This window comes from Puma concolor, chromosome D2 (genome assembly GCF_028749965.1).
Source record: "Puma concolor isolate L17-30 chromosome D2, mPumCon1.1.hap2, whole genome shotgun sequence".
Lineage (NCBI taxonomy): Eukaryota > Metazoa > Chordata > Mammalia > Carnivora > Felidae > Puma > Puma concolor.
Window position 1 is genome coordinate 16,492,563 of NC_141677.1, and position 25,810 is coordinate 16,518,372.

At 45.2% G+C, this 25,810-nt stretch overlaps 1 protein-coding gene across 2 annotated transcripts in view; it reads right to left on the reverse strand.

The window, feature by feature from the left end:
• Positions 1-25,810, reverse strand: part of DISC1 (DISC1 scaffold protein) — a 351,679-nt gene that overhangs the window by 87,626 nt on the left and 238,243 nt on the right. The window contains exon 11 of one of the 2 annotated variants that reach the window (XM_086679681.1): positions 16,137-21,345. The exons of the other annotated variant lie outside the window; for it this stretch is intronic. Coding sequence (XP_086535807.1) covers positions 21,257-21,345 — 89 coding nt within the window. The 3' untranslated portion in view covers positions 16,137-21,256. Of the gene's footprint in view, positions 1-16,136; positions 21,346-25,810 lie in introns of those variants that run through there. 2 annotated transcript variants of the gene reach the window in all.

Consider the following 25,810-nt stretch of genomic DNA (forward strand, 5'->3'; position numbering starts at 1 on the left):
TCTGTAGAAACTATCAGTCCTGTCTTCTCCAGGGCCACTCCGCCAGGCCCCCAACAGGGAAGGAGCCTGAGATTCCCAACCTTTCTACGATGGCCCTTCTCGTGAGAGAGAGGCCACAAAACCTTGCTGAACACCCCGTGCTGGCTTCCCTTTGCCCTGGGAACCAAATCTAAAGCTCTCCACAAAACACGCAGGGAGGCTGCATGGTCCCTGCCCCGGTCTCGCCATCCACCCCTCACATCCGGCACCCCCTGACCTGTCCTCGTCCTCTCCATACAGGCTCTCTCCCCACCCTGTGCCTGGCACTCCCCTGCTGCGTGTGTAGAGGTGATTTTGCTATCCTTAAGCTTCAGCTTACATGTGGGAGAGCTCCTTCCCCACAGGCATTGGCTGCTTCCCACCCTGATTATCTTCTCTCTGATTCTTGATTGTTGCCTTCGTAGGCCTCACAAAATCCTGTCGTTATTTTCTTTACGGGTTCATTTACCTGTAGTTGGTGTTGGTGGTGGGTTTTTTTTTTTTTTTTTTCTGGTTTTATTTTTCTGTCCCTCCCTTAGATTTCAACTCTCAGGAGAACGGCACCCCACAGTGGGCTCCCCTCGGCATTTGTTACATTGTCTATTAGCTCTATCACAACGTGTGTTTGATTTCGCTTTCCTGGCGATGCCGCTGAGTCTCACGACGGCTCCAGAAAGCAGAGAATGACACGTGGGGAAACAATGGGCACAGGCGGCGGGCATTTGGGCCTCCCTGGGAAAAGCGAGGGCCAGCTGTGGGCCACGCGTTAGGAGACAGGAGGGGTCACTGGTGCCTTACGGGCTCAACTTCGGCGTGAACATTCAGCACCATCAGTGGCATGGCGTCTCCACCACACGCCCAAGGGGTACAGAGAGCTTGGTAGAGGAATACGCGTGAGAGCGGAAGGTTCTGCGCCCACTCCTAATGTGAGGATGGGATTCAGGACCGGGGATGAAGGGGGTGCCTGAGCCCACCTGTGCGCGTGGTGCCTAGGAGAGCAGGGTCTGGAAGTCAGGGGGTCTGTACCCACGACCAATGCCGGCATCTTCATCGGCTCCTGCCCGCCGTCTGCAGTGGGCGTGGCTGAGACAGGGGAACGTGTGGAAAGCAGGGGAAAGAATGTCGAGACTCCCCACTTGTGACCCACAGTGCAAGCTGGCACCTCATCACAATTGAGAACACAGTGCGGCCAAGGTTGAGGCTGAGTCTTAACTTCAGCGTTTGACTTTGGAAACTGTATTTGGGGCAATGCTAATGCGAAACCGTATTAAAACAAAGTGCAGTAGAGAGGGAGGCAAACCATAAAAGACTCTTAAATACAGAGAACAAACTGAGGGTTGATGGGGAGCAGGGAAGAGGGGAAAATGGGTGATGGGCATTGAGGAGGGCACTTGTTGGGATGACAGTGGGTGTTGTACGTAAGCGATGAATCATGGGAATCTACCCCTAAAACCAAGAGCACATTGTACACACCGTATGTTAGCCAACTTGACAATAAATTATATTTAGAAAAAACCGTGCAATAATAATAACATGGTGCATCTCTAACTGCTTACAGCAAGTGTCTTCCTTCCCTTCTCCCTCCTTCCCCTCCTTCTTTCCTTCCCTCCTCCCTCCCTCCTTCCCTCCCTCCCTCCTTCCCTCTCCCCTTCCCTCCCTCCCTCTTACACACACCCTAAAGAGCACAAGATCCATGAGAATTTAAAAATAGCCTAACATGGATTTCAAGTAGAGTAAACTAAATGAGTCCAATTTTCTATGCCTTTCATTTTAAATTATGCGCTAAATGTCTAGAAGCATGGGATGTAAGTGAGGAGGATGGGACATTTAAAATCTAATTTTCAAAAATTGGGTCCTAAGGCAGAACAGTGAAAACGCATTTACACATATAATTGTGCCTGGAAATCAACACTGGCAGAACAGGTGCCCTTCTGGCTGGTGAGGTCGCCTGGCCTGGGCTCACCAAGCCCCAGGAAGCCAATTCACTGGGTATGTCCTGAGTCCCAGCTAGGTGCCAGCTGGTGCACTAGGTGCTGAAGTAGATCGTGAGCCCCAGCCCATGGCCTCAAGGACCTTGTGAACTAGCGAGGAACGGCAGGGGTAACGAGGTCTTTACACACGGGGCTGGAAGCGGGGGGGGGGGGGGGGGGGAATATGTGGGGAAGGCGGAGAGAAGGAGAGAAGCCAAGACAGAATAGCTAGTGAGCACAGAGCCAGGCACTTCCCGTGATGGAGATGGGTGGAGGTCAGGAAGGCGTCACAGAGGAGAACAACTAAGCTGAAATATGGTGAACAGGGCAGGTGGCAAGGAGGCACATCCCAGGGCGAGGAATCACTGCACAGTCTTGGAAGTAAAGGGAGAAAGGGCATATTTGGGAAACTGAACGTTCAGGCTGGCTGAAGTTTAGCGAGTGAGGAAGGAGGGAGCGGGTGAGAGGCATGTGGCAATTTCCCTGCAGCTACACTGCAGAGTGGGTTCTAGGGGAAAGGAAGGCACGTAAGGGGACCTCTTGAATATTGCTGCTATAATGCAGAAGGACTGGACTCAGGATGCATTCGTGGGATGGACAAAGTGGGCTGATCTAAAAGACAGTAGGGAAATAAAATGAACAGGATTTAGCTTTCGGCTGAATTCATTCATTCGTTTGTTCACTCAACAACTACTACATGCTGGGCACTAGTCTAGAACCTAGAAATACAGCAGTGGGGAAAAAACGTGTATTAAATACGTGGATATTTGTACAACTGCGTAGAGAGATGCCTGATGTTTGGGAACTAGTGTGTTCCTGCTTGTTAAATAGAATGAATAAAATAAATCAGACATGGAGCCTACATTCCAAGTGAGGGGAGGAAAAAGCAAAGAAGTGAGTTTGATACACCAGAGGCTGATGTGAAAAAAAGACAACGTGTGTAACAGGGGGAGGGCCACCACCTGAAACAGGGCGATCAAGGCGCCCCTCCTTGAGACGGTCACAGCTCAACAAAGACCCGATGGAGGTGAGACCACACAAGCAGTAAAGCAGGGAAGAATCTAGCCTACAGCCCGCTCTCTGGCTTGGCGAACACCAGAGACAGAAAAAGATTTGGGAGGAAAGAAAATCAGTTCACTTTCTAACAGGTAGAGTTGGACACGTCTTTAAGATATCCAAGTAGAGTTGCCCAACAGAAGGTGGTTGTGAGGGTAAGGAATTCCGCAAGGTGCAAAACGGGGATTCTCTGTCCTTTACGTGGTTAGTTGAAGCTGTGACAGTGTAGAACAGCTTTCAGGGTGAATGTTTCCATTTGCTATGGCTGCTAAAGCAAGTTGCTACGACCTTAGCAGCTGAAGACAACACAAACGTATTACCTGACAGTTCTGTAGGTAGAGAGTCTCTAGCTGGTGGTGGCTCAGCTGGTTCTCCGCTCAGAGCCTCACAGGATGAAATCAAGGTTATCAGTAGAAACCAGGTCTGTGGGACCTACACACACACACACACACACACACACACACACACACACACACCAACCACAGCCTGGACACCCCAGCACCGGCCAGCAGAGCTGCAAGGAGGGGACGAGGTTTCAATGTTGTCACACAGGCCGAGGGCCAGGACCTCATCAGTCACACAGACATGAGCCTGGGTCTGAAATAATCAGCCCGGCTTTCATCCCATGTGTACATTCTCCCTCCCGTAGAACAAAAGGAGAGCTCCATGCGTGGAGAAGGTAGAGAATGGAGCCGCTTCTCAGCAAATCCGTGGAGACTGATCCCCCTGATATGTAGAAGCACTAAATGCTGACAGAAAATCTATTCTCCGATCCCTGTAGTTTCCTGGTATTTGTCTTAAGTATTTAAAATGCATTAGGCTTGACACTAAAATGGTTAATAAGTTAACGTCCTAGATATTTAGGTGGAGGTAGGTATAAAATTATTGGCTTAAAATGATCCCAGTGAAACCATTTCTTCTGACAAGATCATAAAATGCACTTTCCCAGTGAGTCATACATAACTGGCCCAAGTCTATAATAAAATGGGGATTCAGGTTTAATGGAAAGAAGGACCTGCTAGGCTGCAGATTAAAGGGTAATTTTCATCTCATGTTGCTGGGCAGTTGAGGGATCGCAGTATCTTTTTCCCGATACTTTTTCTGTCATCCGCCTCAGAGATAAGTGAGCAGTCTCTCCTTATCACAGGCCACGTCATAAATATGGGAGTTGAATGGTGACCCTTCTGACCACAATGAAAAAGAAAAAAATGGGAAGTCTAAGCCTTATTTTTGATTTTACAGATAACATTAGGAAGGCCCTGTTACCACCTCAGAATCCTATTAAGGTTTTAGCAGGGAGTTGGTTTTAAGGCATTGTTAAAATAGATTCATTTTGTTTATTTTATTTTTTTTTTAATGCTTATTTGAGAGAGAGGGAGGGAGCAGGGGAAGGGCAGAGAGAGAGGAAGAGAGAAAATCCCAAGCAGGCTCTGCACTGTCAGCTCAGAGCCCGACTCGGGGCTTGATCCCATGAACCTTGAGATCACCACCTGAGCCAAAATCAAGAGTCGGACGGCTAGCCAACGGAGCCATCCCAGGAGCCCCTAGATTTTTTTGTTTAAATACCAGAAGATAATGTGGGTGGAACCCCTGTGGGCTTGTTCTCAGCGACAGGTGTGGAGATCCAGAGACATGAAGGTGAGCGGCCTCGGTCCCTGGTACAGACACAGTTGCCGAATCTCTGGAGACTGGTATTGTCCGCCTTTGTGTGAACCCAGACCTGTGGGTTTTCTGACCTCCACCATGTGCATTGTACAATTCTGTCTGCCATCTACCTTCTGCCAACAAAAAGAGGAGAAAACTCCTTGAAAATGAAGAATGGCAATGCTGTCACTCACTGCGGTCCATGCATGGTGGGAGGGGGTGGAGAGGGACCATATTGAACCCACGTGGTCTCATTTGGCCCCATGGTGCCTAGAAACATGTTGCTGGATTCCTGGACAGAGCGACCAGCTCTCCCTTTGGTGGTAACCCCACCTCTACTCACTCTCAGCTGGGGAGGGACGAGAGCACGTAAGTGTCCGCCCCAAGCACTCAGAATTGGGTTGGGGCAGGGCTGGACTCCGGGAGAACACAGGCAAGGGTGAACGTGGCTAGTCTGCGTGGAGAAAGCAGAGCAGAGGGTGGCTGGGCTGGGAACCCGAGGTGACACTCATAAACTCCATATATGCGACTAGGGGTGTTCCATGTGACTGTTTACGCAATAAAAATACTGGAAAACCACACCTCATTATGTATTATATTATTATATTATTCCATTTAGTGTTGTGCATTGTACACTTACATACTCAAATTAGTGAAAAGACATATATGTATATATGTATATGTATATACGTATATGTATATATATGTATATATGTGTATGTATATATATATGTATATATAACCTTGTATACTGTATTTTATGCTCAGTTTAAGAGATTTTCAAGGACAATTTTAAATATGCATAACTGCTCCCTTAAACTTTACCTTTATAACCCAACCCCTGCATAAGGTAAAAGCCCCTCGACTTCCTGAACTGGCTCTCTCCGGCTGCCCAGTGAACACCAGGATTATACAGAGATGCAAGTTGTTTGAAAGGTGTTTTCATAACTTTCCTCATAAAAGGCTTTATGCTAACTATGTTCTCTGAAATCGGATATTGTTGAGCAATCCTATATTGCGTGTGAAGAACAATATGCACATTTGTGAGACATGCTCAACCTTCATCTAAACTTTCCTGCTTTAGAAAATTCAGGATCTGAATTTTGAGAACCACTTTAATAAAATTTAGTGCTTCCCCCTTCCTTTTGTGGATTTCTTTCCTTTGTGTTCATGAGGTTGTTAAAAAAAAAAATCTGTGTTAGAAAAGAGGTGGGGGACCCACCCAGCATTGTTCCCAAGGGACATGGCTTCCCCTGGTAGATGCCACTTGGATATTAAACACTCAGGATGAGCTAGTGTCCCCGGAGGGTTGGCTCATAGCTCTCCATAAAGTCCTGAGCACAGACTGGATCATCCTGCTGTATTAAGATGTCCTGAACTCTCTTGAACACAATCCTTCCTTGTCCCATTTTGGCAAGAGCTCCCTCTGAATGCGAGCACACAAGGGCTGTGTCATTTATCTCTCTGGCTCAGACCCAACCACAAGTTAATCCCTGCAGGCTGTTCAAACAAGAACAGGAGCCTCTGAGATAAACCCCTTCCTCCGGTTTCACCAAACCTCTCTCTGAATCAACTCCAGTGAAAGCTGCGCATCTCGGAGCAAGCTCGCCCTTCAAATTGGGCTGGGGGGCTGTGTACCCCCTTCATTGCCAGAAAGGAGATCACTTCCTCAGAAGCGGAGGTCAAACTTCAATTATGAAATGAAACAATTTCCCATCTGATCAAAATAAGGAACTACACATTTTCTGTAATTTCATCATAATGATGGGTTTAGCTGCTATTCATCCAATTGGTCACAATGTAGGAAATGCACATCTTACAGCTACAGAGCAGCATACAGTAAAACCTTGGTTTGTGAGCATAAGTTGTTCTGGAAACATGCTTGTCATCCAAAGCACTGGTATATCAAAGCGAATTTCAAGAACCATTGGCTCAGTTGTGATCACGTGACATTTGGCGACCCGTGCTACTCGTATTGCGAGACATCGCTGGTTTATCAAGTGAAAGCATATTAGAAATGTTTGCTCGTCTTGCAGAACGCTCACAGAACAAGTTCCTCGCAATCCAAGCTTTTACTGTGCATTTAAGAAAGAATTAATGCTGGGGCGCCTGGGTGGCGCAGTCGGTTAAACGTCCGACTTCAGCCAGGTCACGATCTCGCGGTCCGTGAGTTCGAGCCCCGCGTCGGGCTCTGGGCTGATGGCTCAGAGCCTGGAGCCTGTTTCCGATTCTGTGTCTCCCTCTCTCTCTGCCCCTCGCCCGTTCATGCTCTGTCTCTCTCTGTCCCAAAAATAAATAAACGTTGAAAAGATATCAAAAAAAAAAAAAAAAAAAGAAAGAATTAATGCTAAAAAGATTTCAACTTGTAAGTTTAATATTTCTACTGGGATTTGTGTTACTTCAAAAAAAATCATTCCTTCTTTCCTTTATCTGTGCTATTTGGGGCCCATTAAAACTCAGCACAGACATGCTAAGGGTACCTGTGCCTGACTGCAAAGATAGGAAGACCCTGTCTCCGAGGGCGTGGCCTGCAGGCAGGTGATGGATGTATATGCATAATGCTGATTGGCTAGATTTCTACCATGTTTATAAAGTAGTTTGTTTTACTCTTTAAGCAAGCAAAGAAGACTTAGAGGCTGGGTCAAGGAGAGGCAGAGGACAGAGACAGAAATGATGTCCCTAGATCACAGAGCGTGCCTGATTGATGCTGGTGGCCCTCGCGGCTACTGCTACACATCACTGCTCCTCCCCTCTCTCTCCTTCTCCTGTTTGCTTTGCTGCCTCTTTCCTCCAACTTTCCTTCCAGAGATATCACGGGATAAACCTCAGCCATGTTGAAGGTTGAAAGGGCAGGTTGACCTTGGCTTCCTGCCTCCTCATCCAGTGTCATTTCCAACCACGGAGTTTGTGGGGTCTGGGCAGCAGATCCTGTAGGGGGAATGAGGGGTGGCTCTTCCAAGGGGCATATGTCCCACAGGCATATGTCTAGGTGACCCACGTACACTCAGATTTGGAGAGGATGGGAGGCTGGGCCAAGGAGGCTGACCATTGAGGGAACGACTTGATTTTGTCCCAAAGTTTTGGGTTGTAAGTATATCCCTACTTAATTTACGACACGAAGTCTTCCCCACTGTCCTAGTCTGTTTGGGCTTCTGTAACAAAAATACAGTAGCTTGGGTGGTTCATAAACAACAGATATTTGTTTCTTATGGTTCTGGAGGCTGGGAAATCAAAGAATGAGGTACTTCCAAGTGCTGTGTCTGGTGAGAATTTGCTTCCTGTTCTTTTCACTGTGTCTTCACATGATGGAAGGGGCAAGAGAATAAAGTCACTAATACCAGTCATGAAGGCTCCACACTCATGACCTAATCCCCTCCCAATAAATACCATCACATTGAGCATTAGGATTTAACATGTGAGATTGGGAGGAACACAAACATTCAGTCTATAGCACCCACCAATAATTTGCTTGATAAAGAATATTCAGTTTTAAAGGAAGCTGGGTTAAAATGAGATTAGAGAATTTTTTCTGGACATTCATGAATTGCTGTATGAAAATCAGAGATGCCACAAAATGTCACAAACCTAGGTATAGGAAAGAATGTTTTGAGGAGATGTAGCTGGTGTGTCATAATCAAAAAGACCCAGAATTGTGTGAGAGGAGGCAATAAATGGTTGGATGATGTTTTGTGCAGGATCATCTTTAGGATCATAACTATAGCTATTTATTTGCTTTTGCTTGCAAAGCATGAACCCAAGCTCTTCTTATAATTGAAAGACAGTAGAATATGAGTGGTTAAGAGCAAGCCCATGGATTCAGGCTAATCTGGGTTAGCTCTGCAACTTACGAGCTCAGTCAACTTGCAAGCTAATTACTGTCTCTACACAGCATTTCCTTATCTGACAATTGGGATATTACTTGTACTTCCCTCCTAAGGTGGCTGTAAGGAATGAAGGAAATAATGGGCACTCAATAATCGTTAACTTTTACCTTTTCCTGCTTTTGCTATCATCATCAGTTTCACCATCAACATCGCGATGCTGGTGTTGGGGCGGCACAGGGACATGGCCTTCCATTTCACATATTATTACTTCTGATTTCTCTTCTTTTTCAGTTTTATTGAGATGTAACTGACATATATCACTTTATAAGTGAAAGGTGAACAGCATGATGGTTTGATTAACATATGTTGTGAAATGATGACCACAATAGGTTTACTTAACAACCATCATCTCCTATAGATACAATTTTCTTAAAAGAAAAAAAAAATTCTCCAAGGGATGAGAACCCTTAAGATCTACTCTCTTCACAAGTTTCCTGTGTATCACACAGCAGTGTGAACCGCTGTCATCATGGTGTATATGACAGCCCTGGTGTTTCTTTATCTGATAAATGGAAGTTTGACCCCCCCTTCCTCCAGTTTCTCCAGCCCTCATCTGGTAACCACAAACATCATCTCTTTTTCTCTGAGTTTAAGGTTGTTTTTGTATTAGAGTCCACATACAAATGAGATTATACAGTATTTACCTTTCACTTATTTCACTTAGCATAATGTCCTCAAGGTTCATCCATGTTGTCATAAATGGTAGAACTTCCTCATTTTTTATGGCTGAATAATATTCCCATGTGTGAGATGAAATAGCTTCTTTATTTATTCATCCATTGATAGACACTTAGGTTGTTTCCATTTCTTGGCTACTGTAAATAAGGCTGCAGTGAAACATAGGGGTAGGGGGTGCAGATATCTTTTCAAGTTAGTGTTTTCAGTTCTATTGGATATATTCCCAGAAGTGGAATGAATGAATCATAAGGTACGTCTGTTTTTAATTTTTGGAGAAACCTCCATACTGTTTTCCACAGTGGCTGCACCAACTCACATTCCCACCAACAGTGCACGAGGGCTCCCTTTTCTCCACATCCACACTAACATTTGTGATCTCTTGTCTTTCTGATGTGGCCATTCTAACAAGGCATAAGGTGATATCTCATTGTAGTTTTAATGTGCATTTCCCTAATGACTAGTATTGTTGAGCATCTTTTCATGTAGATGTTGGCCAGTCATACATCTTTGGAAAAATGTCTACTTAGACCTTTCCCCACTTTCAAGTTGGATTGTTTTTTTTTTTGCTATTGAATTTTATGACTTCTTCTATATTTTAGATATTAAAGCCTTATCAGATATATGGTTTACAAATACTTTTTCCCCATTCTGTAGAGTGTCTTTTCACTTTGTTGATTTTTTTTTCTGTGCAGAAGCCTTTTGGTTTGATGTAGTTCCATTTGCTTATTTTTAATTTTGTTGCTTGTGCTTTAAGCATGGTTTCCTAAAAATCATTACCAAGACCCATGTCAAGGAGATTTATTCCTACATTTTTTTCTAGAAGTTTCATGTTTTAGGTCTTACATTTAAGTCTTTAATTCATTTTGAGTTAATTTGGAGGAGGAGTATAAGACAGAGGTCAAGTTTCACTCTTTCCCCACAGAGTATTCTTGGCTGCCTTGTCACAGATTAGTTGAAATATAAGCTTGGCTTTATTTCCAGGCCCTCTAATCTGCTCCATTGTCTATTTATCTGTTTTTGTGCCTGTACCATACTGTTTTAATTACTGGAATTTTACAGTATAACTTGAAATCAGGTATTGTGATGTCTCCTGCTTTGGTCTTTCTTAGGATTTCTTTGGCTATTCAGGGTCTTTTGAGGTTCCACATAAATTTTAGGAATCTCTTTTCTACTTATATAAAAAAATGCCATTGGATGGTGATAGGATTGCATTGAATTTATAGGTGGCTTTTAGCAGTATTGACATTTTAACAATATTAACTCTTCAATCCATGAACACAGGGTATCTCTCCATTTATTTATGTCTTCTCTGATTTCTTTCATCAATGTTTCATAGTTCTCAGAGTAGAGATCTTTTACCCCTTGCTTACCTAAGTATTTTATTGTTTTGAAGCTATTGTAAATGAGATCGATTGTTTATTTCTTTTTCAGAAAATTCATTACCAGTGTATAGAAATGCTATTGTTTTTTATATGTTAATTTTGTATTCTGCAACTTGCCTGAATTCACTGATTAGTTCCAACAGTTTTTTCGTTGAGCCTTTAAAATATTTTGTATATACAATCATGTCATCTGCAAATAGAGACAATTTTACTTCTTCCTTCCCAATTTTGATGCTTTTAATTTTTTTCTTGCCTGAATGCTCTAGCTAGGACTTCAAGTACTATTTTCAACAGGAGTGGTGAGAATGGACACCCTTGTCTTATTCTTGATCTTACAGAAAAAGAGCTTTCAATCTTTTTTTTTTAATGTTTATTTATTTTTGAGAGAGAGAGAGCGAGAGAGCACAAGCAGGGGAGGGGCAGAGAGGGAGGAAGACAGAGGACCCAAAGTGGGTTCTGCATTGACAGCAGTGAGCCTGATGTAGAGCTTGAATGCACAAACTTCAAGGTCATGACCTGAGCCAAAGTTGGATGCTCAACCGACTGAGCCACCCGGGTGCCCCAAAGCTTTCAGTCTTTCCCCATTGAGTATGATGTTGGCTATGGGCTTGTCATCTGTGGCCTTTGTTATGTTGAAATACGTTTCTTCTGTGCCTAATTTATTAAGAGTTTTTATGGTGAATGGTTGTTAAATTTTGTTGATTGCTTTGTCTGTGCCTACTGAGATGATATGATTCTTTTATTCTATTAATATGATGGAACACATTAATTGATTTGCATATATTGAACTATCTTTGCATCCCAGAGATAAATCCCACTTGACTGTGGTGAATGAATCTTTTAATATGCTGCTGAATTTGGCTTGCTAGCATTTTGTTGAGAAGGCTTTTTCTAATATGAGTATAAATTGAGCTTAACTTATAAAGAAGCTTTACAACTTGATCGGTGCTCTCCAAGGTTGAGAATCAGAGGCATATTAGGATTTTTCACAAGTTGTGAGAATAACAGAAACTTTGAATTGTAGTGTATTAATACCAGATAAATGTTCAAAGTATCCAGTAGAGATAAATTATTATTCATTTTAGAATTATTTCATAGCCTCAGTCACCCACTGAGTTTAGAATACTGAACAGACACGAGACTGGCTCCTGGAGAGGCAGTGAGGCACAGTAGAAAGGAGAGAGCTGCTTGTTTCACAATTCCAAAAGCACTGTGCACATGAACTATAATGTGAATGGTGTCCCTGGACTTGGTGGTGCCATTGAAGCCAGAGAAAAAGCATGGTCTTTGAGGTCGGATAAACTGGGATTCAAAGCCCAGCTCCAGATATGAACACAGGCATGCTACTGAGCCTCAGATGCATTTCCTAATATGCACAGTGAGAAAAACTATTCCTATATGTTAGGTTACTGTAAGAATTAGGAATAATAACTTATGTAGGGCATAGTTCAACAGGTGCTCAATGCAGAAGGAGCTATCGATATTACCATAAAATTACTTCTATCATCCTCTTAGTCCTAATATTCAATGTGGGACAAACATTAGTCTTCATCTAGGTCAGTCATTTCCAAGTATTTTTAAATAATGGTATTTTCTGTAAGCATCTTTCCTCTTACCATTTAATCAGATGGTACTGCCTGAATGTGCAGCCCTAAGAGAAGACAAGAGGCTCAATGTCATTCGGTAGTTATTTTGCAAGGTTATACTCCCAGGTCAGGCTACCATTCTGCACCGCTCTGAGGGCACCATTCTCATGGAAAGTCAGGCCATGGCACTACCACTGATTTAATAGGTACTGTGCTTGCAATTTAAGACACTGCCACCAGGTGTCAGTGCTGAGCAATAACCACAGGGTACAAACTAGATTCCACAGCCAGGAGCAGTAATAGATATACAAGTCAATGCTGAAACTCAGCCATACAGCAGGTAGATTAATCGTGTGTCAGTATAGCACAGACATCCTATTGCTCTGGAAACACTTCTTAGCAGATTTGGTTCCCTCAGTCACTCACTCTTTCACTTAGTGAATCAACAGATATTTACTAACCTTCCCGGGAACTGCTAAGTTAAAGTTTTGTAAGCAAACTTTCTCCTGGTCGCTACATCATAAGCAAGTCCCTGAGGCATCTGCTATACATCTTCACACCAACACAAACGCATCAGAATAGGGAGGAGCTGTTCAGACTCACTCACTCCTCCAACTCGACACTACAAGAATCATAACAAGGGTTCTGAACATCGTGAGGATTCTAGGCTGGTTCTGGCTTCTCTTGTGTGAGGGACCACCAGGAAATCAGGACCACCTCCAAGCATGCAGGAGATGTCTGGCTCTACTCTGGGCGATGGAGAACTACCTTAACCTAGGGATCCTCCCAGGACAAAACATGAGCCCAGCACTCAGCAAAAGTAAGTCTCTGATATTCAGAGGGGGAACCGATATTCAGAAGTGGACCCAGGGCAGATAACTAACGGGGAAGCAACTTGCCCAGCCTTGATCTATCAAGTGAGAGGCAGAAGGGTGATGGCTGGCTGCTCAAGCAACAATGTAGTAAATCTACTAGTAAATCTGAGTGGCAGCCAGGTTTCTGGACCTCTACCCAGACTTCTGCTCACCAGTGAGTGGACCCCTGGAACCAGACTTGTATCTGGCTTGCGATCTCCTCCATTTAGTTCCCAAGTCATCAGCTATCTACTTATTTTGTACCTATGACATCATTCTGTTCTCCTTCCGCCAAACAGCTACAAGTGAATCCTCATGTCCCCTTGGTGCCCGCCTGTGTTCATGGGTGTCTTCTCTTTCAGTACCTTTGAACACACCTTCCGCTAGGGATACAATGTTCTCAACAGTGGTTAGCATCTCAGACTAGCCACCAAAACCTGTTTAAGGCTGAGCAGGTCACAGGCGGCAGTGGCTCAGAGCATCGCTCCGGAGGCTTACTGTCTGGTAGGACCCCGGCTGTCACTTCCTGGCTCTGGGCAGCAGACTGAACCTCACCTTGCCTCGGGTTCATTGTGGATCAAAGTAACGACAGCAACCTCACACCATTACGGCAAAGATCAAATGTGTTTAACGTGTGTAAATCACTTAGAACCAGGCCTGGCACACCCAGCACTCAATGTTAGAGAGAAAGCACTGCGGGAGCAGCCAGAAGTAAACGGTTGGCCGTGCACTTCCCGTAAACTTGAACCTTAAGCTGCCACTGAACTTCTCTGACCTCACATCTCTTATCTATAAATCAGAATTTAAATTACATGATCTCGGAGGTCCTCCCAATTCAAAAACCAAGGAAAAATAATGTTGGGGAAATTTGGCAATGTGTTTTCTAAAATTCTCTATTTAAAAAAAAAAAACAAAAAACACCTTTTTTTTTTTTTTCTTTTCCAGTGATGTTGACAGTAAGAGCCTGGTTGATCTCAAATTCCCTGGCTTGTAACGAGTCCCAGAGGCTTCCAGGCAACCTCTCCCCCCGGCTCGATGACCAGAGCCCACAGCTGGCCCACGGGCCCCTTTGTCGCCCAGACTCTGGCACCATATTAGCAGTCAGGTGTGAGTAGCCGCTGCGTCCCACCCACTCCTCAAATGCCCCTTAAATTACAAGACCAGGGGGAAATCAGAAGTAGTTCTTGAAGAAAAAAAAAAAGGTGGCGTTCATTTAGAACAACTTTCTCTTGGCTGTCTCCAGAGAAAACTAGCCTTACCCTTCATTGTTTTCTTTCTTCCCATCTGGGTTTTGAGCCACTGCAAGTCCCTTTTCTGCCCCCTGAACTCCTGGAGCCACACTGGGCTTCATGAACCAGATGGGCTCCAGAAGGGTCTGTTGGCTTGTCCCAAGCAGCCTCCCTGCGGCGCACTCTGAGGAAGGCTGACGACCTGCACATTTGGAGAGCCGGCTTGCCTTTGCTTGAAGCTGGTGGTGTGCCCCCGATAGCGCGGTGCCGCGGGGGTTCATTAAGCCTGGGAAAAATAACAACACGGCGGCAGACTAACAGACGACAGCATGAATGATTTAAGCCATTTTCGAAGTCTCGGGGTTAAAAATACATTCTGTTGGCTGTGAGATCGTGTATTGTGATCAAGACTACTTGGGGACAGGATTTCCATACTTTGTCAGGAGTGGGGGAGGAGAGCAAGAGAGGAAGGATGAAGAGAACAATAAGGTTACTCGAGGCTGGCTCTGTGAAAGACTAGCGTGTCGCAAACAGGAGGGCACAGCCTTCCATGCAGAGGAAACAGAGTCATCTCCGAATGCCACCGTCCTTTATGCGTCCCCTGATACTGACTTCACCTGTATTCTGAGAAGCTTTGTGTACCCACATCATCCCTACCTTGGCTTGTGCCTGCTTCTCCAGTTTTAATATCCTAAGAGTGGGCATCTTCACTTAGTAGGCGCCTTCCCTGACTTAACTGAATAACCAGGAGAATGCAATGTTAGACAGGTAGTAGAATAAATTTCCTCTCGTAAAAACAAGTTCCATAAGCCAGAGCCCATGCTCCCGGGCAGGGTGGCTTAGATACAGACCCACGAGAGCACCACCCAGGTCCGAATCGGCCATGCGGGTCCCGGCATGGGGTTGTAAAGGATGGGGCAGCCTGGAAGGGGAAGGAATCTGGAAGCACACTTTCGGGTTTCAGCGAGACCACGATGGGGGATCCCCCCAGCTGCAGGCATTGAAGGAACTTGAGTCTGCTCGACAGAGCCCATTACCAAAGGAGTCCAGCATTTGGAAACCAGCTCCTGGACCACTTGCCCATTTTCTCTGTTCCCACAAAAATCCACCTACAGAGTTGTCATCACATTTTATGAGAGCTATCCACTTATTTTGTATGTCCTCTCCATCACTTACCTCCATTGTGTCCTAAACATTTGGCACAGTTCTTGGCACAGAATGGTTCCCCATGAGTGGGGCACCAGGAAGGGCAAGCTGGGGGCAGGGAACGTTGGCAATGCATGCAAGTGGGTGGGGAGTTTCCAGGAAGCCTGGTTCCCACAAACAGCCAGAGCAGTAAGACAGGGGAGAGCGGTACAGCAAGAACGATCCAACTTTCCGAATTCTTGGGACACCGGACATGTTACCAAGACAGGATGTGTTAGCCAGCACATGACAGGCTCCCAACTACCTCAACTACCAAGCAGGTCTTAGGAAACTGAAGCACCAGATTATGCAGACATATGTCAATAGCAGAAAATGACCTGATTAGCATGACCTTTCATGTTCCTAACCTACAAGTGTACACATAGGCCTTATGCTTTGGATCAAGTATTGGTCTTGGACTTATAGGCCAATAAAGGGCTACCCATGGAGATCATGCGGCCCCAGCTACAGCGGGGGGAAATTCAGGCAGGGAATAAGAATGCTGACCTTCTCCATCCTATCTGTCTCAAAGCAAAGGAGATTCTCCTTCGTAACAGGAGAACATCGAGTTGGAAAGACAATCAGTATGCTATCACCATCCCCCAAAGGCTTTGTAATCAATCAGGTTACAGGAACACACTGCAACGAAAACATCTGCCATTCATTTTATTGGTAAAAACCATGGCCCTTGAAAACTTATTGTTGGACTATCTGGAATTCTAAGTAAAAATTCCAGGAAACCAATGGACTTCTGAGAAAAGTACATAAAGTGATGAAGACAATGTATCATCCCCTTGGGAAAGCCTCATTCCTCAAAGCTGGCCTTCCTTAAAGGAGGTCACGAAAGGAGCATGAGAATTGAATTCACATTTGAACCCTCCCTCCATCAGGCTTTCAGTCCTTAGATTTAGTGAAGGATAAATCTCTGCCCCTGCCTTTACATCCAAAGAGCTTCCTTTCTCTTTTGTTCCCCTTGGCTTTTCTCCTACTGTGCGTAAAAGTGCTGTTACTCCCTCAGTTCTCTGTTCGGCCTGATCTCTCAACATGCAGACTCAAAGGTAGCCACTGAAACTGGGTCAGGTACAGATAGGTGAGCCTGAGACTCATCACCAAGTTTATAAAAATTGTGATTGCAACAGCTAAACCTCCAGATCCAGCTGTCCTGAGCCATGAGCACAGAAGAAATGTGTAGCGAGGACAGATTTCCGGTAAGAGCCCTTGCCCCTACCATAACAGACGTTGTGATACCTGGCCTGGCATTCTGAACGGAACTCTCCTGAATTGTATGTTCCACACTTCACGTAGATAACACACTAGTGCTTTTTACGTAAACCTACTTCTCACATAGGTCTGGACGGTCGAGACATGCCACTAATCCTAAAGGTCTTAATTTGCTACCCCTAAATAAGCGCGTCCTGTCCTCTTAAGTCTATCGACAAGCAGGGTTTGTAGAAGAGCTTTTACTTCCAGGAAGTTAACCGACAACAACAATCCAGGGTTGGGAATGTTCTTGGAAGTGGAATAACTGATCTCTGCAGGAACACACAGACCTACTGCTGTTAGTCACAGCAGTGGTACCTGGAAGAGCTTGTCATCACGGAGCGCTTCTTAGGGGTCAGGTATTGCATCAGCTTCCTGAGGCTGCTATAACATCATACCACAGTGGTCACTCAAAACAACAGGAATGTATCGTCCCGCAGTTCCGGCAGCTGGAAGTTCAAAATCATGGTGTGGTAGGGTTGGTTCCCATTGGAGGCTCTGAGGGAGAATCTGTTCCATGCCTCTCACCTGGCTGCTGGTGGTCGCCAGCAACCGTTGGTGTTCCTGGGCCTGCAGACGCATCTCTCCCATCTCTGCCTTCCCCTCTGGAGGTCTCAGTGCCTCAAGTCTCCCTCTCCTTTCTCGTAAAAGAACACCAGTCACTGGACTCAGGGTCTGCCCCAAATCCAGGATGCTCTCATCTTGAGATACTTAAATTCATTATCTCTTCAAAGCCCCTATTTCCAAATAGGTTCACATTCACAGGTACCAGGGGTTAACACTTGGACATATCTTTGGGCAGGAGCTGGGGGGGGAACGATGTACCCCATTACAGGTATAAGAGGAGGCACTCTTCATGTGTTATCTCACTGATGGAGGACACCTCTGAGGTCGTCTTGTCCCTCCACCTGAGAACTTTCTCTGCAACATCCCCAACACCGACCATTCAGTAGCAGCTTGACCAGCTCCCGAGCAAGGGAGCTCTCAACTCCCTGATGGAAGCCATGACAGCTTCAGACCGTTCTAGTGCTCAGAAGATCGTGCTAGGTGGGTAGCCTCACCGCAGAGTTGGTAATTCTATCATTACCGTCTGTTAGACAAGAAACTGAGGCCAGAGCAGTATGTGAACTAGTGAAGGTCCTGCAAATAGCGAGCTGGGATCTAGGCCCCACACATTCTTAACTGCACACCATTCTGATTCTGCAGAAGGACTACAGAGGAAGAGGCAGAGCTTCCAGATGAGCTCACCGTAAAGATGAACCTCCAAGTCCAATGACCTGGCCATATATAATGCCATCCCAACCTCGCCTTATCCGTAAGACAAATGTTGAACTGACTGGTGCCAGCCCAACAACTGGAGCAAAAGAATCATTAAAAAAAAAAAAACCAACCCTGTTGCAAATGTTGTATTGACAGAAACGTTGCCTTTTTTCCCTCTGCCTGGCGGTGAGCACCTTCACGCGCGTCTCTCTAACGAAAATTAGGATTCCCAATATCACCCCTTCCCTTCTTCCCCCAGATTGTTCACATTATCCTCATTTTACCTACGCAGATATATTCACACCCACCCCACACACACTCTGCTGCACATCACACAAATGTTTCGATAGATGTTCCAGGAGAAATATTTTTGTCCCAAAACTCTGGTGTTCACACGCGCCTTCTTCGACAAGAATGCTCCTTACCCTTCCAGCTCCAACATGTGAACAAGCACGCAGCCTCGCTTGTATGTTCAGCTGTGTCTGCTCTGCCACACCATGTGTGGGCTGTCCTCCCCGGGACAGGTGGTCCCAGGAGGGAGGGAGGCGTTCCCTCCGTTCCTTCTCCTGGTGCTTTCCTTTGATTGATTGCTGCCCTTACTCACCCGGGGGAAAAGTTCATCTTTTTCACTTTACATGTATTTATATGACAAGCTCCCTAAATTCTGTGATTAAATTCCCATTGAGCTTCCAGAGAAAATACAAAGATGTTGAAATAAGCCACCCTTAGGCTCATAATACGGGAGAGAACAAGTAAAGGGGCACATGCAGGACTTGTCAAGTGAATACAAAAGAACGCTCCGATCTGTGACTTTGGAAGCCAGACACATATCCCCTAAGCTCCCATCGGGCCTCCTCTTGTGGGAACAGGGCGCTTGGTGAAAGACAAAGCCGCACAGAAGCAGAATTCTCGTTTCTCATTCCCGGGCTGCTCTGGTTTTCACCATCTGACACCCTATATAAAGTCGTAACAGGAAGATCTTGTAAGCCAGAGCTGACGGCTGACATCCTTTCAGCAATGATGCAACACTGGAAACTCATGATGACCGAATCCATACCCCCCTGAGAGATGCTGTCTCGGGAAGAAGCCCCAAGAAACAGCCTGAACGTGCACTCCATGGGGTGAGTCTGAAAGGGTGCAGGAGTTGGTGCAAAGTTTTTTTCAGTGGAGAAAAACATACCAGGTGAGGTGATGTCTGTCTGCAGCAGCCCAGGGACCAAAGGCTCCTTTCGAGGCCCCAAAGCAAAACATCGCCGAAGGAAAGAAAGATGAGGCAAAATTTTCAATCAAAAGTTTAACTGCCGACACCTCCGAACACCTGGTGGCAGGGGTGAGATGGAGGAGGGAGCCCCCAGGAGAGCAGATGTGGGGGGAGGGCCCCAGGAAACCGTGGTGCAGGAGAGCCACGTGGGCATCAGCTGACTTCTCCTCTGAGCCAGTGTAGGTAGATTAAAACCATTTTGGCTTTTGTGAAAAATAAATATTGCATTTCCTCAAGTTGGGGGTTGGTGGCTGGAGTCCTTGGTGCTGCTCAGATGATGTTTTGTAAGTTGGATTTTTCTGAGTAGGTTGGAAGCACAGAAGGCGTTCTGGAAAAAAGCATCCTTCCTGAGGGCTGTCCTCAAAGGGCTCTAAAGCACCTCTCCAGAAATTCTGAAGGAAGGTTACCTCCAGGGTTGTCCTGGCTGACCTCACATCACCTCCTGCTTCAGTTTCCCCCGCATGTGTCACTTCTACATCCTTCCAGAAGCATCGTACCCCAGGCTGATGTGTCGCTGAGTGTCAGGATGGCTATTCACTCTGGAATCAGGATGCTTTGACACAAATTCCAGTTCTGCCACTCAGTAGACTCACCCTCAGGGAAGCTAAACTTCTCTGTGCTTCACATTCTTCACCTGAGAAAAGGAATCATGGTGATGACACAAGCCTCCGGGGCTCAGTGTAAGGATTCAGTGCAACAATGCACCTAAGACCTTTAGGCTTGTGCACAGAACACAGCAAGCACTTAATAAATGCTAGTAATTATCGATATCTTTGTGTCATCGAAACCTCACCCCAGCTCCACAGTTAAGCTTAGCTGAGCACCTGCCACCGGCCAGATATTCCCACAGAGGGAGCATTATCTGTATTATTTCTGTCATCTCTTAGGGTGACCCCACTGGAGAAGGCATTTGTGTCATCTGTTTATTACAGATAGGAAAGTGAAGCTGAGTAAGCCCCTTGCCCAAAGTGGGTGGCGCAGCCAGGGTCCACCCAAGTCCCCGTGCCTCAGAGGCAAAGTTCTAGGAGGCCACACTCAACCGTCCTCAATCAGGTAAGAGTAATCTATTAAGTGGCTTTCTCTGGGTGGTAGACAATGCAAAACGGGAAGAAAGGGATCATTTGTAATGGAGACCAGTGGACAGTGAGGACCCCAACTTGTTTCTTTAGCTTGACTCTTTGAAGAATTCGATCGCGATATTATTCTCTCGATAAACACCTTAATAAACATTAATTTACCAGATAAAGTGGGTGAGAAGCAAATCAAAGTGAAAGGTCAGCAGCTGCATCACCTTTCCCCAGTTGTTGACTCACAAAGTTGAAGAAAGCAAATGCTACCGTGTCCACCTTGCTCTGCATGTGCTGCACGGTGCTCAAAGTCTGGGAATACCCAGGATTTAACATGTAAGTTGTACATGGCAATCCTAAATTCAACTGCTGTCCATGCAGCCCCAAGCCAGGGCCTGAGGAAGGAAGGTAGTGCCTAGGGTCATGGTTCTTAACCAGGTAAGATTACCCGATAAAATACAGGATGCCCAGTTCATTTGAATATCAGATGAACAATGAATAATTTTTAATGTAAGTATATCCCAAAACTACATGGGATATACTTATCCTTTAAAAATCAGCAGCAGCAACCATGTTCATAGCAGCATTATACACAATAGGCAAAAGGTACAAACAACCCAAATGGCCATCAGTGGATAAATGGATAAACGAACGATGGTCTATCCACACAATGGAATGTTATTCAGCGTTAAAAAAAAAAAAAGTAAGTTCTGACACAGGCTACAGCCTGGATGAACCTTGAGGACATGACGCTAAGTGAAATAAGCCCATCACAAAAGGACAAATACTGTACAATTTCACTTACATGAGGTACCTAGGATAGTCAAATCTGTGGAGACAGAAAGTGGGCCGGTGGTTGCCAAGGGCTGCAGAGGGAGGGATGGGAAGGAATGGGAATTTGCTGTTCCATGGGGACAGACTTTCAGTCTAAGGAGATGAAAATGTCCGGAGACAGATGGAGGTGACGGTTGCGCAACAAGTGAATGTACTCAATGCCACCAAGCTGTACCCCTGAAAATGGATAAAATAGCAAATTTTATGTTATGTGTATTTAACCGCAATAAAAAAAAAATTGCAGCTGACTTGAAATTCAAATTTAACTGGGTATCCCCTGATTTTGTTTGCTGACTCTGGCAGCCCCGTCCCCAGGGGACATTTGGCCAGGTCTGGAAACATCTTTGATCCATCATGACTGAGAAGGGGATGCTGCTGGCATTTACTAGGTAGAGGCCAGCGACACTGCCCGACATCCTGCAGTGCACTAGACAGCCTCAAACGCCAAGAACGATCTGGTCCGGAAGGTCAAAAGTGCCCAGGGGGAGAGCCTCTGCCCCTGAGGGAGCCAGCAGGGAAACCCTCACTGCTTTGGCCCCGGTGTCTGGCAATGTAAACTTCAGCCGCAATCACAAACAACAGATTCCCACAGGGAAATAAATCAAAGCACACAAATCCTATCTGTAGTCAGGCACACCTAAAAATTATTTGTAATCACTGTGCACATTGTTTTTATACACAAACGTCTGTTTGTGAGAGAAACCACAATTGCCATTATACATTTTCCAAAATAGACGCCCTTACAGAATTCATCTTGACTCATTCCGATGAAGATTAAGAGTTTATCAGAATAGGTAGGGGCGCCTCGGTGGCTCAGTCAGTTAAGCGTCCAACTTCAGTTCAGGTCATGATCTCACAGTTCATGAGTTTGAGTCCCACGTCAGGCTCTGTGCTGACAGATCACAGCTTGGAGCCTGCTTCAGATTCTGTCTCTCTCTCTCTCTCTCTCTCTCTCTGCCCCTCCCCTGCTCCACACTCTCTCTCTCATTCTCTCTCTCAAAAATAAACATTTAAAAAATTTTTAAAGAAGAAAGAGTTTACCAGAAAATGTCTTTCTGTCCAGTCTCAGCATCAATATGTTTGGTGAGGACTTTAGCCACAAAATAAAATTAGGAGATTTTATTAGGAATAAAATTAGCCAAGGATGAACTTAGAGCAAACCCCCATAGCAAAGTTCCATGCACTAGCCAGAAGCCATACTCTTAGCCCATTGCAACAAAAACACCCAACCAGAAAGCCTTCGTGCCAGGGAGAAGCTTAGCTCTCCCCATTTGACCTTAAATTTACTTGCTAAACCTTTTAAGAGTAAGAAGAAAAGGAAATCTACCAAGAACTTGAAAACAACTATGGCGAAGTCTTAAGCACACTTTTCACTATTATCGAGGATAACACGAATGCATGGTGTTTTATTAATGCTGAATTAAGAATCAAAGAGAAAGTAGCAGCTCATTGTCAAAGCTGTCTTGAGAACAACAACAAAACAAGATTAGTACCGCTGAGATGTGTATAAATTATATAAACTACACTCATGTTCCATCAAGAAAAACAATCAGTGAGGAGGGGGAAAAAAAGTATTTCCTGCTTCTTAAAAACCATCAAGATTCATCCATCAACAAAGACTTAGTGCAACACAAAGGGTAAAATCTAAAGGAAAATAAATGTCAAACAAAGTAGGCACTAGAGTGGAAGATGACAAATTCCTTAAAATTGAGGGGCTTTATGGAAAGTTAGACCAAGAAAAAAAAAACAAAAAACAAAAACAACTCTGCCCGGGAATGGAATGTAGAAAACATATAAATAATAAAGAAAGCTATAACCAAAATTAGGTCACAATGGGACAGCTGCTACTGAGGTTTCCGGAGTAGGGAGTTGGTGCAGGCTGCCTCCTGGGTAAGGAACTAGGCATTTGTCTCCTTCTTGCCGTTCCTCTTTCCTTCCCTCCCCAAATGTCTCTTCCTTCCTGCTGACCTAGGGTCTCACAGACCTTGTAAGCATTCGAAGTGCATTTAAGAATATATACCAAGGAACCCTGAGAGCAAAAGAGACAGATGTCTCCGAACGGAGGGTCCCACAGGATAATTGTAGGTGACATACAAACTGGAAAACTGTCCTTGGATTTTGCAAATGTTGTATTCCAAGATAATACTAGCTCTGGACCAGTCACTTACGAATACACGTATAACACAGACAGGCGTGCACAGAGGCAGGTGACGGCTGTGATCTCACTTGATTGGAATGCAGCCATCAGCAAGCTCCCAGGACCTGGAACACAACCCAGAACCAGGAACCGAATCTGAACAATCACTTAGGAACCAACAAGGGAGGTCAGAGATCCCGTGAATGCTATTGGCAGGCCCCCACTCAGCCCAGTCCCTCCTCTCTTGCCTTGCATAAAGACGTAAACCATCTTGCTCCTCATTGCTAAGGTCCTAACAGATGAAAACAAACAGAATAAAATGGGAAAGAGCCGAAATAGGAACGTTGCTAGCACAAATATAGCTCATAGCCTGTATGGGGGAGAGAGGGGAGAAAAAGGAAAATGAGGAGGAGAACACAGGACTCAAAACACAGCAGTCCCCACGGCCATTTGACGAAGGGGCCTGCGGCCATGCACCACTCCACAGACCCTGAGGCTATCGCTGTGCGCACAGTCATGAACTTGGGGTCACATGTTCCAGTTCTAATTTTAATTTTGCTACAAGTATGAGCACAAATACTTTAGCCTCTTTGAATCATAAAATGAAGATAATCACCTTGACCTTCCTGATCTTTGTGTTCAGTAGGAACACAGCCTCAGAATTAAAGTGTGATTATGTATACAATTGAAGAATATTATTTAATTAGTGTAATTAGTATACATAATATTCATCCTAAGTCATCAAGAAGAGGTCAAATTGCTGTCTGTGTGTGGAACACGAACGCTGTAATTTTTTACAGCCAAAGTGAATTCATCTTCTCAAGGAGAATAAATTCAATGGCCACGGTATTTACATCATTAACAAGACCCATGGATGAAACAAAGCTCTGGGAACTTTTCTAAACATGGGTAAAGATTGTGGATATCCAAAGGAAAGAAAACTGTAGCATCATATGAGAGGTCTCAGTTTAGACGCAATGACCTTCTGTAAGTCACAGGAGGCATGCTGAGCTGTGTAAATACTATACAGGAGAAATGGCAGAGATTTGAGGTCTAAGAACTCAGCATCCTTCTTTTTTTAATATTTACTTATTTTTGAAAGAGAGAGAGAGAGAGAGTGAGGGAGACAGAATGGGAAGCGGAGGGCAGAGAGAGAGAGAGAGAGAGAGAGAATCCTAAGCAGGCTCTGAGCTGTCAGCACAGAGATCATCACGGGGCTTGAACCCATGAACCATCAGATCATGACCTGAGCCGAGATCAAGCTTAACTGACTGAGCCACCCAGGCACCCCAACTCAGCATCCTTCTAAGAAATTGCAACCTGTTGGTGCTACAATGCCCCCTTGGAGAATCCAGTTAGGTAACTTCCATTCGAAAACTGTCTACTTCTCTTTTCTACCTCAGCTAAAAATTAGTGTAACTTCCTATCACTGCAGAGATTCAAAATTGTGCTGTGGACAAGGGCTATTCTTTATAGCCTCACAAAAGCTTCTGTTAAAGCTCCCTCAGGCTGCCTTCAGAGGCATAGTCCACCCTGTGAAGGAAGTGCCCATGGGCTGCTGAGAGGGGCAAGCACAGGTTCGTGGCTTGGCAATCCCTGAAGTGACCTTCAGATAGAGGGCTGTGCCTGGACAGAGACTGCTAAGTGCCCCCCAGCTTCCATTCTCCTCTCCATCCACAGAATAGGGCCTGGGGCTGGGCCTCCTTTGCAGCCAGATGTGGCCATGGGACTAAGACCTACGCTAAAGGCCATAACTGGAAGTGTCATTGGGCAGCTTCTGGGAACCCTCCCCAAGGGACAGAATGCCTAGGCATGGTATGCTGTGTCTCCACATCCAACCTTCTTCCTCAACCACCACATTTCTATAGGCCATGAGGTTGAAGTCACATGTGAAGAAGCAACATGGTAGCAGCTTGGGTCCCTGAGACCGTGAAGGCACCGTGACAGCCCTGGACTGCCTACCTGCACATTAATGTGAGAACAACAACAAATCATGTCTATTGTAAGCAGCTATAATTAAGAATTATTTGGGATTTTCTGTCATAGCTGAGCCTAATGCTAAGTAACATAAGGTCAAAAACATACAGGATAGAAGAGACAGCTTGAGGTGGGTATTTTGTCAAGGTAACAACATTCCTTCTTCAGAGAGAAGATTCTACAGAATCTTACTAGACAGAACATAAATGTTTTTTTTTAACTACCAACCCTTGGTGCCCTACCTACTTCATTCTTCATTTCCCTTCTTTTGCAGCCAAGCTAGGTTCCCGACCACCACCAGAACCGCATACACAATTCTCACACACCCACCATGAATGTTGTTTTCTCTCCCCTTGGACAGGCCTCTCTTTTTGTCTTTTCCCACATATACTGATCACTTCTTTTAATATCTGGGATAGAAATGTAGCATGCCTGTAGCAGCAACCTGCTTTTATCTGTTGTCCCATCCTCAGGAAGCCACCCCTGCCCCGGGTGGTAAGGTGGAGATGACAAGAATGGCTCCTGTCC